A 14,491-nucleotide genomic window follows, 5' to 3' on the forward strand; every position below is an offset into this window, starting at 1 on the left:
TTCATAAATATCTCTTATTTATTCATCTTACTTACTAAAAGAAAAACCAAAGCACTGGTGTCTCAAAGCAATACACTCAGCCACTGTATACTGCCTTGCTTTGTCTAGCATTTTGTCTTCTGTTCCACTGCTGTGTCTTATGCACACTTGGGCCTTATACCAAGTTCACACACATAATTCCTTTTCTTTGTGACTCATCTTGTAGTCTTACATGTAAAGTTACGAATCTCTGCACAAAACTGCATCTCAGATACTCCCAGGTTTAGTCATAAATTGGATTATAGCAAAGGTAAGGTATACTGCAAAGCAACAGCATGCCAAAGCCCCACACTCATTTTTCTAGCATATTGGATCTTTCTAATGATGATTTGGGGTGAAGGAAGGGAAACAATATTACCAATTTCCTGATTTCCCGCTTTTGAGGTTGTGGATCCCTGTCAGATCTGACTTCAGCCTTTCTTGAGATGGGGAGTAGCTATCATTTTTACATTATTTTTTTTGCTTGTGGAAAACCCTGATCTCATACTTCTGTGGTTTACTATTAGCTGGGCATGTGGAACTGGCCTCCAGTTCATATCGATCTGTGCATGGCAATATTTTAATTTTTTAAAACAGTGATTCCTCAAGGTTTCAGAATAAAGCAAAGAGGAGCTGCCAGTCAAGAGATCTATCATGACTGCTAATCCATCTAAGAGACTTGCCTGGAGTGACTGTGAGTATTTCATCACTATTTTTGCGTAGATTCCATGTTCTCCTAGATAACTTCCAGTTTCCTTTGGAGCGCTGTGGTGTGCATGCTGGCTGTATACAAGCCATTCTGAAGCTGTGCCACTCTAACCTGGGCTGTGTACGGGGCGCTGTGCTGACCTTTATGTATTTCTGGGGAAGGAAACTGGGAATGACTGTTCAAGTGACTATAAATAATGCCTGACTGTATTCAAAGCTCGAGCAGCTGCAAACCTACACCTGCCTCTCTCTAGAGTTAACATCTGTCACTGCTGCTTCTGCACAGAGCAAAAAAGGGCTGGTAAAATGCCAGCCTCTACAGGCATGCCAGCCCAGCGTCCTGCTTGTAGGACTGATGTCTGTGAAAGAACTCGTGCCAGTCTACACTTTATAGAAGCCCTCTGTCACTGAAAGATGATTTCTGAATATGAGTCTCATTTCCTTTGTGTAGTGTTAAATGTGGAGCTGTCTATCTAATGAACCTTTAGAACTAGGTTGGTTGTTATAATACTTGAATTTAGCAGGGAGATCAGATCATATTCCATACTAGGCTGCAGGTTATTTTGGAGGCATTAGAGACAGAAGTACCTTTCTCTGTATTCTGGGCCGGTTTGATATATGCAGTACGTTTACAGGCAGTTTATGGTATATGGGCAATGGAGGACTGGGACGCACCAGATGATGTTGGTACTGGGGAAAATGTACAGAAATTTCCAAAGTCCACAGACAGTAAACTCAGATACAGCAAGGGTATTTAATCAACTAGAGCCAGCTTAGCTCTAGAGTATTTTGGGAATGAACAGGAAATACCAAAGTCCTCGTAGAACCCCTGTGCTGAAGAACAGAGGCATTATTGTTTGTCATTGCTTCCATTTCCGCTTCAGCACTCTGGGGTCTGAGCTGCTGCTGCCAAACACAAGTAGAGCTAGCCTAGCAAACCATATGGCCACACCATATGGCAAACCGTATACAGAACACACCGTATGAAACACACAGGTGTGTTCCATGTCCTGTAGAAGTTAAAAGGAACCTGGGCCTTCATGTCCATGATTTCTTGTCCATGCACATGATCCATCACAGCCCAGAGCAGAAACTGACAGAACCATCATTTAAACTTGAGGCAAGTGATGTGACTGGAGGGAATTTCACCAGCCTTGCAAGAAAGTCAGTTTGGTTTTTTTTTTTTTCCTGGGGACAATGCTATTGCTTATGGGAGGACTTCAACATAAATTATTTAGGAAATACTTGTTTATTGCATAATGCTTCTAATTTGTATGTAGTGATGGTCTGAGAAGTTTTGAATTATTATGTGTTCTGATTTCTAAGACTTAGGAGAGATGTCTTAAGAGTTGGAAGAAGTGCCATTTGGCAAACTGGACTTATATTTCAGGGCTTGAGTTTCAACATACAAGAGACATTTACTTTAATAAATTGAAAGTGAATGTATATGGATGAATAGAAAGATGTAACAACAAGTGGATGTGTAGGACTGAGAGCAGCTTTCCACATTAAGGACATTATTCAGTATAAAAAAAACAAGAGGTAAGCTGTTCATATATACAGTACCATGGAATACAGGTAAAGAAAGGAGAAATTAATCTCATTTGGTTTTGAAATTGTTTGGTTAAAATATAAGTGTAGTGTTTCCCTCATTTCTCTTTACAGCAGTTGCCTTTGGTTCAAAGCACAGACAAGATCCTGAAGATTCCCACAAGGTCCACAAGAAGAAATCAAAAGAGAAGAAAAGGAGACTGGCTGTTGGTCAGTGGAGAACAGATGTACAGTCCCTTGTTTCTTCTTCTAAATGGCTTCAGCGTTATGGTCTCAAAAGAAACAAATTGTCCCTGTCACAGATTTTATCCCAGATTGGATTCCAGCGCAGAAAAGGTATAAGACAAATCAATAATAGGATAATAAATCCCCCAACTTCGAATAGTCTAGAGAGTCACGCTCATTTTGCACCTCAGTGTATGCAGTGGAGATTTTCACATCTCTTATGATAATGGCAGAAATGGAAGCTGTATCCACAGTTGCTGACTTTGCCAGTTCTAAGAACTGAGAAACTCCTTCTCCTTTTAATATGAGAAGGACTTAAGATCTGAGAATGGCTTTCCTTACCCAACTGTTCTGTTTCTTTACCCTAGGCTGCAGTTCACATCCTCACCAATATAGCTGTCGCTCAGAAATAGCTGGTGCTGCTGAGACTGTTAATCTTTTTCTTGCAAATAACACATGATAAGATCTCTGTCTCCTTTCAGATGGCAGACATAATGTATGCCATGCCATAATCTGTGATCTACTATTGATCATCAGGGTTAGTAAACGTGCTTGAGAATAGGATATTATTTCTGGGTATCCAGCTTTAAGGAAAAAGTTAAATTTAATTAGAATTCAGTCTGCTTTTCATGCAAAGTCAGACTATAGAAAAACGTTCCTTTGCAGTTATCTGACAGCTGGAGGGGAAAAGTTTGCTAATAATTATTAACCACTGCCATAATGGTGCTTTGCAGAGCATGGTAATATATTCTTTTCTTTGAACAGCTTGCTGCCTGAGAAGTAGGAATTGTAATGTATTGCCATAGTTCTAGGTTGCATAATTTAAGGTTTTGGCTGGCTTGTGTCCATGGGGCATTCAAAGATCACCAGTGCAGTTCCTGATATCTTGTATGCTGCAGATGAAGAAGAAGCTGTTAAGCAGGGTTAAAGTTGTTACAGTGTTAGGAGCAGAATGTACTAGCTTGGCAGGGCAGCATGGTGTACAGATAACTGCTTTATGACGTTAACTATTCCCACCCCTAATGTTTTCCTATCAGTGGAGATCCTGGAGAAGATTTCTAGCTACTGAAAGTGCAGAGTGCACCCTTTTCCTTAGATGCACTCACTTCTGCACCCATTAAATTGTGTAAGAGAACAGCATTATCTGTACCAGATTTTGTATTTGGTTTGACAGACAAATATTTGCAAGTCCTGTTGTGAGATTGCCTAAACCTCACAATAATTAAAGTCCTGTGTAGCTTTTTGGCCTATAAGTAATTAGAGGTGGGTTTTTTCCTCACTTCTGACTAAACTGGGAGGAAGCAGCAAAAGCAGGGCTGCTCTATGGGAGGAAAATGAACCAGGAGCAAAAAGGGACTGCAGCCCAGGCAGTGCCCTCACTGAACAGGATACAGTCCTGCAGCAGGGCGAGGTAATTAACCGAGTCTAGGGTCCAGCCAGGGAATGCAGCCAAGGACAGCAGGAGATGCAGCCAGAGGTTGAAAGCCTCAGGGCTCCATCATAGATATAATCAGAAAATAAAAGAAAAACAGAATTAGAATTTCTCTCAAGTTTCTTAATGTCAAGAGGTCAATACTGATGCAAGTGCCTCACACATGGATGACATACACATCAGCCTAAAAAATACCTGTTTGAAGTAGTCCTGATGATTAGCAACTTGATATTTTGTAAATTTTACTGTAGATTATGTGACCACCTTGGGGAAACCTGTGGCTTCTCGATATGCAGATGGTCTGTTTCCTCAGTACAAGAGAGCACAAGATGGCAGCGTGTATAATGTAAGTGTGGCTGACTTGTGGTACCTTCCATATGTACTTAGAAATTATCACTGTAGCAGAATCATGAGACTAAAATGCTTTCCTATGACAAAAATACTTTTATTCTTTGTGAGAACTTTATCTTTTGATAATTTTGTCTTCTGTTTTGTCAAACTGTTTGCGATAACTATCAGTGGTAGAAAAGTTAGATATCTTTTTTCCTTTCTAAGTCTTAGTCTCTTGCCTTGGTGCAGCATTGCAGTAAATCTTCTCCAGACATGATTGCAGTTTCTAAGCAACATCTACCCTGTCTTGAAAAAGGGAACCCTTAAAGAGAAGATGCTCAGAACCACTTAAAAAAAATAAAATTGTAATCAATAAAACAAATGGGGACACTGAAATAAGAAGACAAAATGCGCTGTCATTGCCAATGCAAAGCAGTGCTTTGCTTAGTGCCAGCAGGTCACAAAAGGCTCAGCCTATTCTACAGAGACAGCTAGCTGGATCTCTGCCCAGGCTCATGTTCTAAGGAATGTCTTAGCAACAGCTGCTGGCAACCCCATTGTTAAGAGAATGGATTCTGATTGAAGAGATGTGCCTGTGAGTGTGGAAGGGAGAGAGTTAATTTATAAAAGATTTTACAAAAGCAAATGGCTTGTCATTTTTTCTGATGACTAGAGTCACTTTTGATGTCACAATGCTTAAAAATGGGTAAAGAACCATTTCAGCAAGCCTTTTCCCCTCATTTTATTCCCCTTAATTCAGTATGAAATGTCTACATAATGTCTTTTAGTCTTAGGACATGTTGTGAGCAGCAGGAAAGGCATTTTTGCTACTATATAAAATCTGGTCAGATCTCCTTTAGGATGTTGAGTACAATGTTGTATACAGTTACTACAGGCTTAGAGGAAGCCATTCAAACCAGAGTAGGTTCTGAGAAGAGCTGGTAGGATGAACTGCAGTGGAGTGATCTTATAAGAGGGCTTGGTTGATGCTGAAATGTAAGCCTGAAAGAAGACAGAAGAAGGGTAGTATTATTTCCCTTGAATGCTACAGAAAGGCAAATTATAGGGATAGGGAGAAGCTGTAGTTTTCTCTGCTAAAAGGCATGCTAGTCCAAAAATAAATGGGTATGAACTGAATGAATAAAATTAGGCTGGACAGTCAGAAGTTTCCTGGCCTTCAGAGGAATGGAAATCTGCACTTGCTTACTACACGTGAGGAAGTATCCTAAGAAAACTGCTTTATTTTAAGATGGAGTTTGGTCAGTGTAGTGCAATAAACTTTGTATGAATCTGACTGTCATAGGAGGAAGCTGGATTTCTAAGTGCTCCTTCCCAGGCCGACATTCCTTTGGCAGACTGCCTGAGACTCTGTATCTGGGAGGCACATTACAGGGCCTGAGCTGATATTAAAGAACACAGAAAAATACAAATGAGAGGGAGAAGAGTGCAGACTGACACACAAAATTTCTTCTCCCTGAGAAATGTTATTGTTTAAAAACATTTGTATTTCCAAGGTTTTGTACTTAGGAAAGGAAATTAGAAGTAGAAGGCAACTAGTAAATCAGCTCACGTGGGCCAGAGATATTGGGGAAATCTGTGGTGCATTTTTAGACTCACAGGCTATGGTGAATGTGTATACACTTATTCATAGGGAGGATGTGCTGGTTTTAATTTTAATACTGAATCCAGACTTTACTGAAAAGATATGGGAAGTCTTAGTTGTTGATTCCAGTTAGTTGAACTAAATTTGCCTAAGCACCTACCCACAAATAGTTAACCTGTAATGCTGGGCATTGTTAATTGAATAATAGTACAAATAAGAAACATTTTATGTTTTCCTTTCAAATGCTAAAGACAAGGTGGAGATTGAAGGGCCCTAGAACCAAACCGTATGCTGCCTTGTATTGGTGCAAAATTTTTTTAAAAGCCAGTCAAAGTTCTAGTCTGAGAAGGTACAAAGTTTCTGTGTCCTTGTTTATTCACCCATCTGCTCTGCAGTCCTTTCTACATCCTAGCCTGTGTTCAGCTCATTCTAATTGCTCCAGTTTTGAGACAGACAAGTCAGACAACCCACTGGCACTGTCCCATGCTCACATAAAAAGATTATGAAAAGCAATTAGGACAAAATGCAGTGCCTTTTCTTTATAGCTTAGATGCATTTGTCAAGTATTTGCTCTTGAAACAGTGGAGGGAAAATGGGTCGTTTTTACTGCTACCTTAGCTGGCATATCTGACACTTACAAACTAGCTATGCAGCTGTGCTAAGCTTGGGGCTGCATTTGTATTATTTGTTTTGATGTTCAATTTCCTTCTCTCCCTTATTTGAATAAAGCTGACAGCCAAAAAAGAACTGATTCTTCATTTTGTGGATTGTCTAATTGGAGCTATTGAGCTGTATAAGCAGCGAATGGAATGGTTAACCAGTGAGAGCCGGCAGATATTTGGAGTGATTCAAGAACAGTGCATTGTCATTGTGTTGGATTTTGGCACTGCAGCTCCAACTGAATTTGATCTGTGTCGGGATGCACTTTCTATGGTGCTTGTGGAACAGGTGATACAAATTTCCAGATTCAACCTCATTCGGTAAGCAGAAAGAATCAAAGTCAAGAATGGGTTGGGTTGGAAGGCACTTTTAAAGGTGATCTCATCCAACACCCCTGCAAATGGGCAGGGACACCTTCCACTACACCAAGTTGCTCAAATCCACATCTAACTGCACCTTGAATGTTTCTAAGGATGAGGCATCTCCCACCTCTCTGGGCAGCCTGCTCATGTGTTTGAGTACCCTCATTGTAAAAAAATTCTTCATTTTGTCTTGTCTGAATATAGGTTCTCTTAGTTTAAAACTATCACCCCTTGTCATATTGCTACAGGCCCTACTAAATAGACTCTCCCCATTTTTCTCACGTATTGAAAGGCCACAATCAGGTCTCCCCAGGCTGGACAAAGAAGTCCAAGTCGGCCCATTGCTGGAGAATAAAAAGGAGTTGCATGTTATACATGTTTGCATAAGGGACTTTCTATACTGGAAATTGTCACGGTTCATGTCGTGCTAGTATCTGTAGATTTTCCACCAATTTTTACCCATAGCCATGTTGAAGTTGCCGCTTCTGTGTAACAGAAGGCTGTTGTTACCCTGAAGAACAGATAAAGGCTAACAGAACACAAATATTGTCACATCTACAAAATCAGAAGGATTTGCAACAGCAGTAATGCCCTTCAGATGCTGCAGTATTAGTGAAACAGTGCGGTTCTATCTGACCACCTATTGCATTCTTGTGTCTTTAGACATTACAGATTTCTGCCTTGCAGGTAAATGTGCACTCCTCCAAGTGCCATAGGCACAGGCGTAGCCATTTGTGTTTCTGTAGATTTCCATGGTCACAGAAATCAGTAGCAGCACTAGCAAACAATAGTAGATTTCCATAACAAAAGAAGTTTTCCAAGCGCTTGTTCCCTAAGAGGAATAAATTAATTTGCATTTAGTTAGAAGAATAGAAGCAGCTATTCAAATTTTACCTATCTGCAAAAATTCTCATACATGCATGAGAAGTTTGAATGTGTAAGCTTGGGTTTGGATAGATGAGTGGAAAAAAAATGATGCACAAATTACATAATATAATTTTAAAATTGGCTCCACAATGTTAACTTGCAATTACATGGTGAATCTTAATGTTATTTTACCCAGGCACAGGTTTGATTCAGGTGCCCTATCTTAATTCTCTAGATTGTGATACTACTGAGATTTGGAAAGGAGAATAATCAAATCCCAGAAAGGTTTGGGTTGGAAGGGACATTATAGACCATCTAGTTCCAAGCCCCCTGCCATGGGTTGGGACATCTTCCACTAGACCAGATTTCTCAAAGCCCAGTCCAGCCTGGCTTTGAGTGCTTCCAGGGATGGGGAATTCACAGGGTAACCTGTTGAAAAAGTAGATATCTTCCAAAGAAGATATTTTCCAAAGCAGATAAGGTTCCATAGTTTTTGAGAACAGAGAACTTTTTCTTTAAAAATGAACTGCAAAGCCAAGTCAAAATTGAAACAATAATTATGTTCATCAATTTGTTTGTTTTTGCAGGATGGAAACAAAAGACAATATAGCATATAAATTAGTACTTTAAAAGAATCTTGGGTAATGTATTTGCCTTTTAGATTTGCAGGAAACTCTTAAAAATAGTTCTTGGTGGAATATCACAGATACTGGTACCAGTTGGTTTTATAGTTCCTGTCTGCCTTTTTATGTACAAGTGCACAGGCAAAAGTGCTGATTGGCTTTGTACTTCTGTTCTTCCATTAAGACTACAGTCTTTTGTCAATTAAAATACCAAAAAGCCTAGCATCATAAATTTTATTTTTGGTGGCTAGATAAAGATCAGCTGAACTACCAAAAAAAGTGCTCTGACACCAAGATTGTGGGGCAAGTTGTGGAACAAGACCTGTGGAATACACTTTTCTTTTTCATGCCCATACTTTAAAAACCTGATTGAGTTTTTATGATAAGAAGAGTTATGAATCAGGAACTCTTTTAAAAAAGATTTTATCTCCTCTGATCCTACTTTGGAAACAGTTATGTCAAAAAAAAAAACCTTGTAAAATTACAGTATTTTTCTAATGGTTTCATTTTTTCTCTGCTTCCTTTATTGCAAGTCTAGATTTAGTATCTTTGGTATACTGTAATTCTTATTTAAGAATATAAAAGAATTGTAACAATAGCAGAGCTCCAGTCTCTTGTTCTGCTAGCATGATTCTCACTGTTTCTGATTTATAGTTAATCTCATTTTCAGGGCTGCTCAGGATCTTATGAAGTGGCAGCAGAAATGCACTCCTGTGTCTGAGCGTGCTGTAAAGTCTGCAGTTAGATGGCTCTGGAAGCTGGAGCATATGACAGCTGTCAGCCACAGCAGCTCTGCTGAAGCTCTGCTGGAAGCCATGGCTGATGAAGCGGTAAGCTCATGCATCTTTTCAGAAGCCCAAGTAAATCCAAGAGTGTTCAGTGCTAGGCTGGCTGCTGTGGTTTGCCCTGATCAATGCTGCAAAAATAAATATTCATGACAGCATTTGGAGAGGATTTTTTTCCCCTGAAGTGTAGCTCCATACTATGCTTAATAATTGTCTTTTTATGTAAATGTACTGTATTTTGAATGCAGAAACTTTTTTATTTTCTTTTCTAGAGTACATAGAGTAAATAACATTCAGTAATTAAGGGAGAGAGAAAGCATCTTCCCTTGCACTTTCTTTGCCATATAAGTTTTTCAGGGCTTCAGGTTTATGAGAAAATTTCTAGTATCAACATTATTGAAGGCAGGCATTTTTATTTTGTTTAGCATCCAACTTGCTCATGAAAAGTTATATTTAAAATTCAAAATAGTGAGTACAGAGATTTATGGAAGTATTAGCTTATGATAGGGCTACACAAATCCTTTTTCATCAGCCAGGTGATACCTAGATTTTCTTCCAGGACAGAGATAAAGCATGCACAGTTATTCCTGCAATTAAATGCTGTTCATTTTTAAAAGTGCCCTATTACTTTAGTCATTAAAATAGAGTAACAAGAAATGAAACATATATGCCATCATCTGAGCTAGTAACTTAAAACTTGTGTTTTTAAAGAGATATTTTATGAAATTTCCTTAAAATATGTATTCTTTCAGTTCTCTAACACCTGAATGCAATGGAAAATTTGGCCTACTCTCTGTGGGGTAGAGTCATTGGTTTGTGCTGCTATTAACATCCATCCCTGTGCGCAATCCTAAATCATGTAAATCTCTTTCTGGAACATTGTTTGAGGGAGAAGGTAAATTTTGCTTCAGTTACCTTTGGGTTCCTTATGCTGCTGGATTCATTCTCGTCCAGATGAGCCTTGATGTTTGGAAACCAATATTAAAAAGGAACTGAGTAAAGAAAAAATTGTTCACCAGTGAGTTTTTTTATGAATGCTTTTTTAAATGCCGCCTTCATAAATTTTATTAGCATTTTCAATTTTCAATTTGCAGTATTAATACTGATTTCCTGATGAGTAACTAAAATATTTACTTAGATTTCAGCATTCTCTGGATGAAAAAAAAGTCTTGTTGGACCTGGTGGGTCTCTGTTTGAATAGACAGAAATTAAAATCTGTCAGACAATGAAACATGTATTATTATTTTTCCAGATATTCATGGGCCAGTAGGCAATCTGGGGGAGTCAGTTGTGGCAGGTGCTCAACATAAAACACATTTCACTTGCTCTTAAACAGAGTCATTATCATTCAGTCCTAGAGAAAACTTGTGTCTTACTGAGCAGTCATGAGTAACTCTTTCCTAAGAACTGGCTTCATCCACAGAAACTGCTTCAAAATAACAGTTTTTGGTTTTTTTTTTCCCCTAGACATGGCTCTTCTTGTCATTCCTTCAGCTGGTCTTTTCTTTCTATATGTGGTGATTCCTTAGATTTCCTTTCCTTATGACCTGTAAATCCCAAGTTCAAGATCAGTCTGCTGTAATGTTGCAATCCTTTGAGCTCTACCTGCCACAACTGCCTCCAGTTCTGTACAGGTGTCACTCCATGAAGTCTGGATCACTTATCCAAAACACCTCCCCACCAAGATCAAGACTCTGAAGAACTGTTCATGTTGTTCTCCTTTCTGTTCTTACATGAAGTTTGTTTGTTTAAATGTATAAATTACAATTTTCAAAATATGAAGGACTCACTTGAAAGGTTTTAACCTTTCCCCACTAGCCTATGAGGAACATTTTCTTTGTGGTATGTCATTGCTGGGTTTGTGGTTAAGTAGAGTGAATTATCTGCACTTCATAATTTTTTAAAATTTTCTAGTGGGGGGTTGGTTTTGTTTCAGCTATACCCAATAAATGTCAGCATTTTGAAAGTTGCAGAGGCAGACAGAGAATCCCTTGAAGAAAGTGTGAAAATTTCTATTCTTGTTGAATATCAAGTTTATGAATTAATGGCAGTCTTAGAGGGGAGGGAGAGAAGATGTGAATCTGAAGGAACACAGGGAAAAATGGTTGTACAAATTTGCATGCATACCTCTGGGCCCGGAGCCTCCTCAACAAAAGCAGTAGGAACACGGTGTTGTCCAAGGACTGGGTCTCATCTGGGAGACCTGTGTGCAGGCTCAGGTAGACTTTTTTTAGCTGGAGGAAGTAGACAGGGAACTTTGTAAAACTGAACTAAAACACAGATAGTTGCAGGAGTTCATTCTTTTTGTTTCTGGCTACATTTTTCTAAAGGTAGTAAGTATTTTGTTAATCTTGTACTTTAATAAAATACATTCATTATCTCTTTACCTTTAGTATTTGTCTAGAATTATCAGTGATGCTAGGACACCTGGTCTTGCTTGCTCCCAAATAAGTGGAATCTGTAACGATGGCTCATGCCTTCCACATGGAGCATCTGGCTCCTCTGCAAGCTCCAAGAGAAATTCAAGATGGCGAGGTGCTGCTTTGTTAGTTTGCTTGATCCAACCTGAAATTGGGATGCTGCTTGGGAGAGATGTCTTCCAGTGTTGAGGAAGGTGCCAAAAGGTCCATGAGTGAGGACACTTGAAATGCAGAAATTATTCAGGGAGCTGGAATACAAATCAGTATCCAAGGCAAAAGTGGAAATTTATGAGCACGCTTGTAGGTGATACTGAATTTGCATACTACATTGCTTTACCGCATAAAATTATGTGAGTGCAGAGACATTTCCTCAGTGCCATCCCAGACTCAAACAGTTGTCTTTTGTAGTGCATATCCTGGGATTCATATTCATAAATATAGAATATTCATAGAATCATAGAGTCACAGAATGGTTTGGGTTAGAAGGAACCTTAAACACTTTTTAGTTCCAACACCCTTGCCATGGGCGTGGATGCTTTTCACTAGAGCAGGTAGCTCAAAGCCCCATTTAACCTGGCCTTGAACACTTCCTGGGATGGGGCATTCCTAACTTCTCTGGACCATTGTTCCCAGTGCCTTACACCCTCATAGTGAAGAATTTCTTCCTTGCATCTAACCTAAATCTACCATCCTTCAGTTTAAGGCCATTCTTCCTTGTCCTTGTGAAAAGTCCCTCTCCAGCTTTCATGCAGGCCCCTTTAGGTCCTGGAAGGTGCTATAAGGTCTCCCCAGAGCCTTCTCTTCTTTGGCCGAACAGCCCCAACTATCTCAGTCTGTCTTCATAGGAAAGGTACTCCAGCCTTGTGATCATCTTTGTGGCTCTCCTCTAGACTCTCTCCAGCAAATCCATGCCTTCTTATAACGGTGTTCCCAGAGCTGGACACAGTGTTCCAGGAAAGGTTTAATGGGTGTGGAGTAGAGGAGCAGACACACCTCCCTTGCCTTGCTAGTCATGCTGATTTTGATGCAGCTTTGGATACACTTGGATTTCTGGGATGCAAGCATGCATTGCTGGGTCCTGTTGAACTTCTCATCAACCAATACCCCCAAGTCCTTCTCTGTAGAGTTGCTCTCAATCAATTCTCCTCCTAGCCTGTGCTTGAACTTGGGATTACCCTTACCCAGAAGCAGGACCTTTCACTTGGCCTTGTACTTCATGAGATTCACTTGGTTCCATGTCTCAAGGCTGTCCAGATCCCTCTGGATGGCATGCCTTCCCTCTAGGGCATCAGATACCACACAGCTTGATGGTGTTGGCAAAGTTGCTGAGGGTACAGTCAGTCTCACTGCCCTTGTCACCAACAGAGATGTTAAAAAGCGCCAGTCCCCATCCTGACCCCTCAGGAGCGCCGTGGACATTCCACTTGGACATCGAGCTGTTCACCCTGACTCCTGGAGTGCAATGTCCAGTCAGTTCCTTATCCAAAGAATGGTCCATCCACAAGTCCACGTTTCTTCAATTTAGAGATAAGGGTGTTTTGCAGAACAGTGTAAAATGCTTGACAGAATCCAGGTAGATGAGGTCAGTAGCTCCATTGTGGAAGGTTACCAAATTTTCAGGCATACTTTGCCCTTAGTGAAACCGTGTTGGCTTCTTATTTTCCCTGTGCCTTAGCATAGTTTCGAGAATGATCCGCTCCATACTGGGCTCCAAGGTGAGTATATTCAAATGTATTTTTTCAGTGAAACAATGATTTATCAGGTATTTATCAGCTGGTATGTACCATGATATAGAACTGATATACTGCGCATATTGTCTTGAAAGTCATCATGGGATAGCTGTTTGTTACATTGATTTTTAATGACGGTGAAAATTCAAGAAACATACTCACCATGAGGATCATTACATGGATAAGTGCAGGTAATATAAAATCTCTCATAATGTAATATTCAAGCAATAACTAAAGGGCATTTTTCCAGCTTTCTCACTTCTTGTAATAACATTTTCAGAATATAAGTGTGTGTGGTTGTAGTAAAACTGCCAAGCTCCCTCTGCCTTGGGAAGTACAAAAAATACAAATCATCTGTAAATACCAGCAATAGCATTCAAATAATTACAGAATCACAGAATATGCTAGGTTGGAAAGCACCCACAGGATCATTGAACCCAGATCCTGGCCATGCACAGGACCATCCCCAAGAATCATACCATGTGCTGAGACTGATGTCCAAATGCTTCTTGAACTCTGTCAGGCTTGGTGCTGTGACCACCGTTCCAATGCCCAACCACCATCTGTGTAAAAAATTTTTCTAATATCCAGCCTAAACCTTCCCTCACACAGCTTCATGCCATTCCCTCACTGGTCACAATGGAGAAGAAATCAATGCCTACCCCTCCTCTTCCCCTCATGAGGAAGTTGTATACTGCCATGAGGTCTTCCCTCAGTCTCCTCTTCTCCAGGCTGAACAGACCAGGTGACCTCAGACACTCCTCATACAGCTTCCTGTCAAGGTTGCACTAGTGCAGAGTAGAACGGCAAAATCACCTCCCTTGATTGCCATCTTTCCTAACCTCAGAATACATGTTGCCAGTAAAACTATGTCTGGTATAAAGGTCCTGCTTTTCAGCCCTGGCAAGGCACCAACATAGCATGTCTCTTGATAAAAGTGGCATATGGCACAGAGCCTTTTTCTGACTAATGATGCAGTTGTCCTTCCTTACTCCTCTCTTTGGCTTCAGTTGTCTGTGGAAAGAGGCTTGCATTGGGCAGAATCAGAGCCAGGGACTGTGGGATAGGCTCTTGTCTCACTTGAGGAAATTTTGTGTGGCCTTCCTTTGAATTACTAGCATAAATGAGAGGAAGAACCAAAGGTCTGAAAATCTTATAGCCCAAGTAGTGCATCATT

At 40.1% G+C, this 14,491-nt stretch overlaps 1 protein-coding gene across 1 annotated transcript in view; it reads left to right on the forward strand.

The window, feature by feature from the left end:
* The first annotated feature begins 612 nt into the window (after positions 1 to 612).
* Positions 613 to 14,491, forward strand: part of VWA3B (von Willebrand factor A domain containing 3B) — a 58,681-nt gene continuing 44,802 nt past the window's right edge. The window contains 5 exon segments of the mRNA XM_005420011.3: positions 613 to 712; positions 2,392 to 2,613; positions 4,186 to 4,280; positions 6,597 to 6,847; positions 9,050 to 9,209. Coding sequence (XP_005420068.3) covers positions 673 to 712; positions 2,392 to 2,613; positions 4,186 to 4,280; positions 6,597 to 6,847; positions 9,050 to 9,209 — 768 coding nt within the window. The 5' untranslated portion in view covers positions 613 to 672.

This window comes from Geospiza fortis, unplaced genomic scaffold, assembly GCF_000277835.1.
Source record: "Geospiza fortis unplaced genomic scaffold, GeoFor_1.0 scaffold192, whole genome shotgun sequence".
NCBI classification, from domain to species: Eukaryota; Metazoa; Chordata; class Aves; order Passeriformes; family Thraupidae; genus Geospiza; species Geospiza fortis.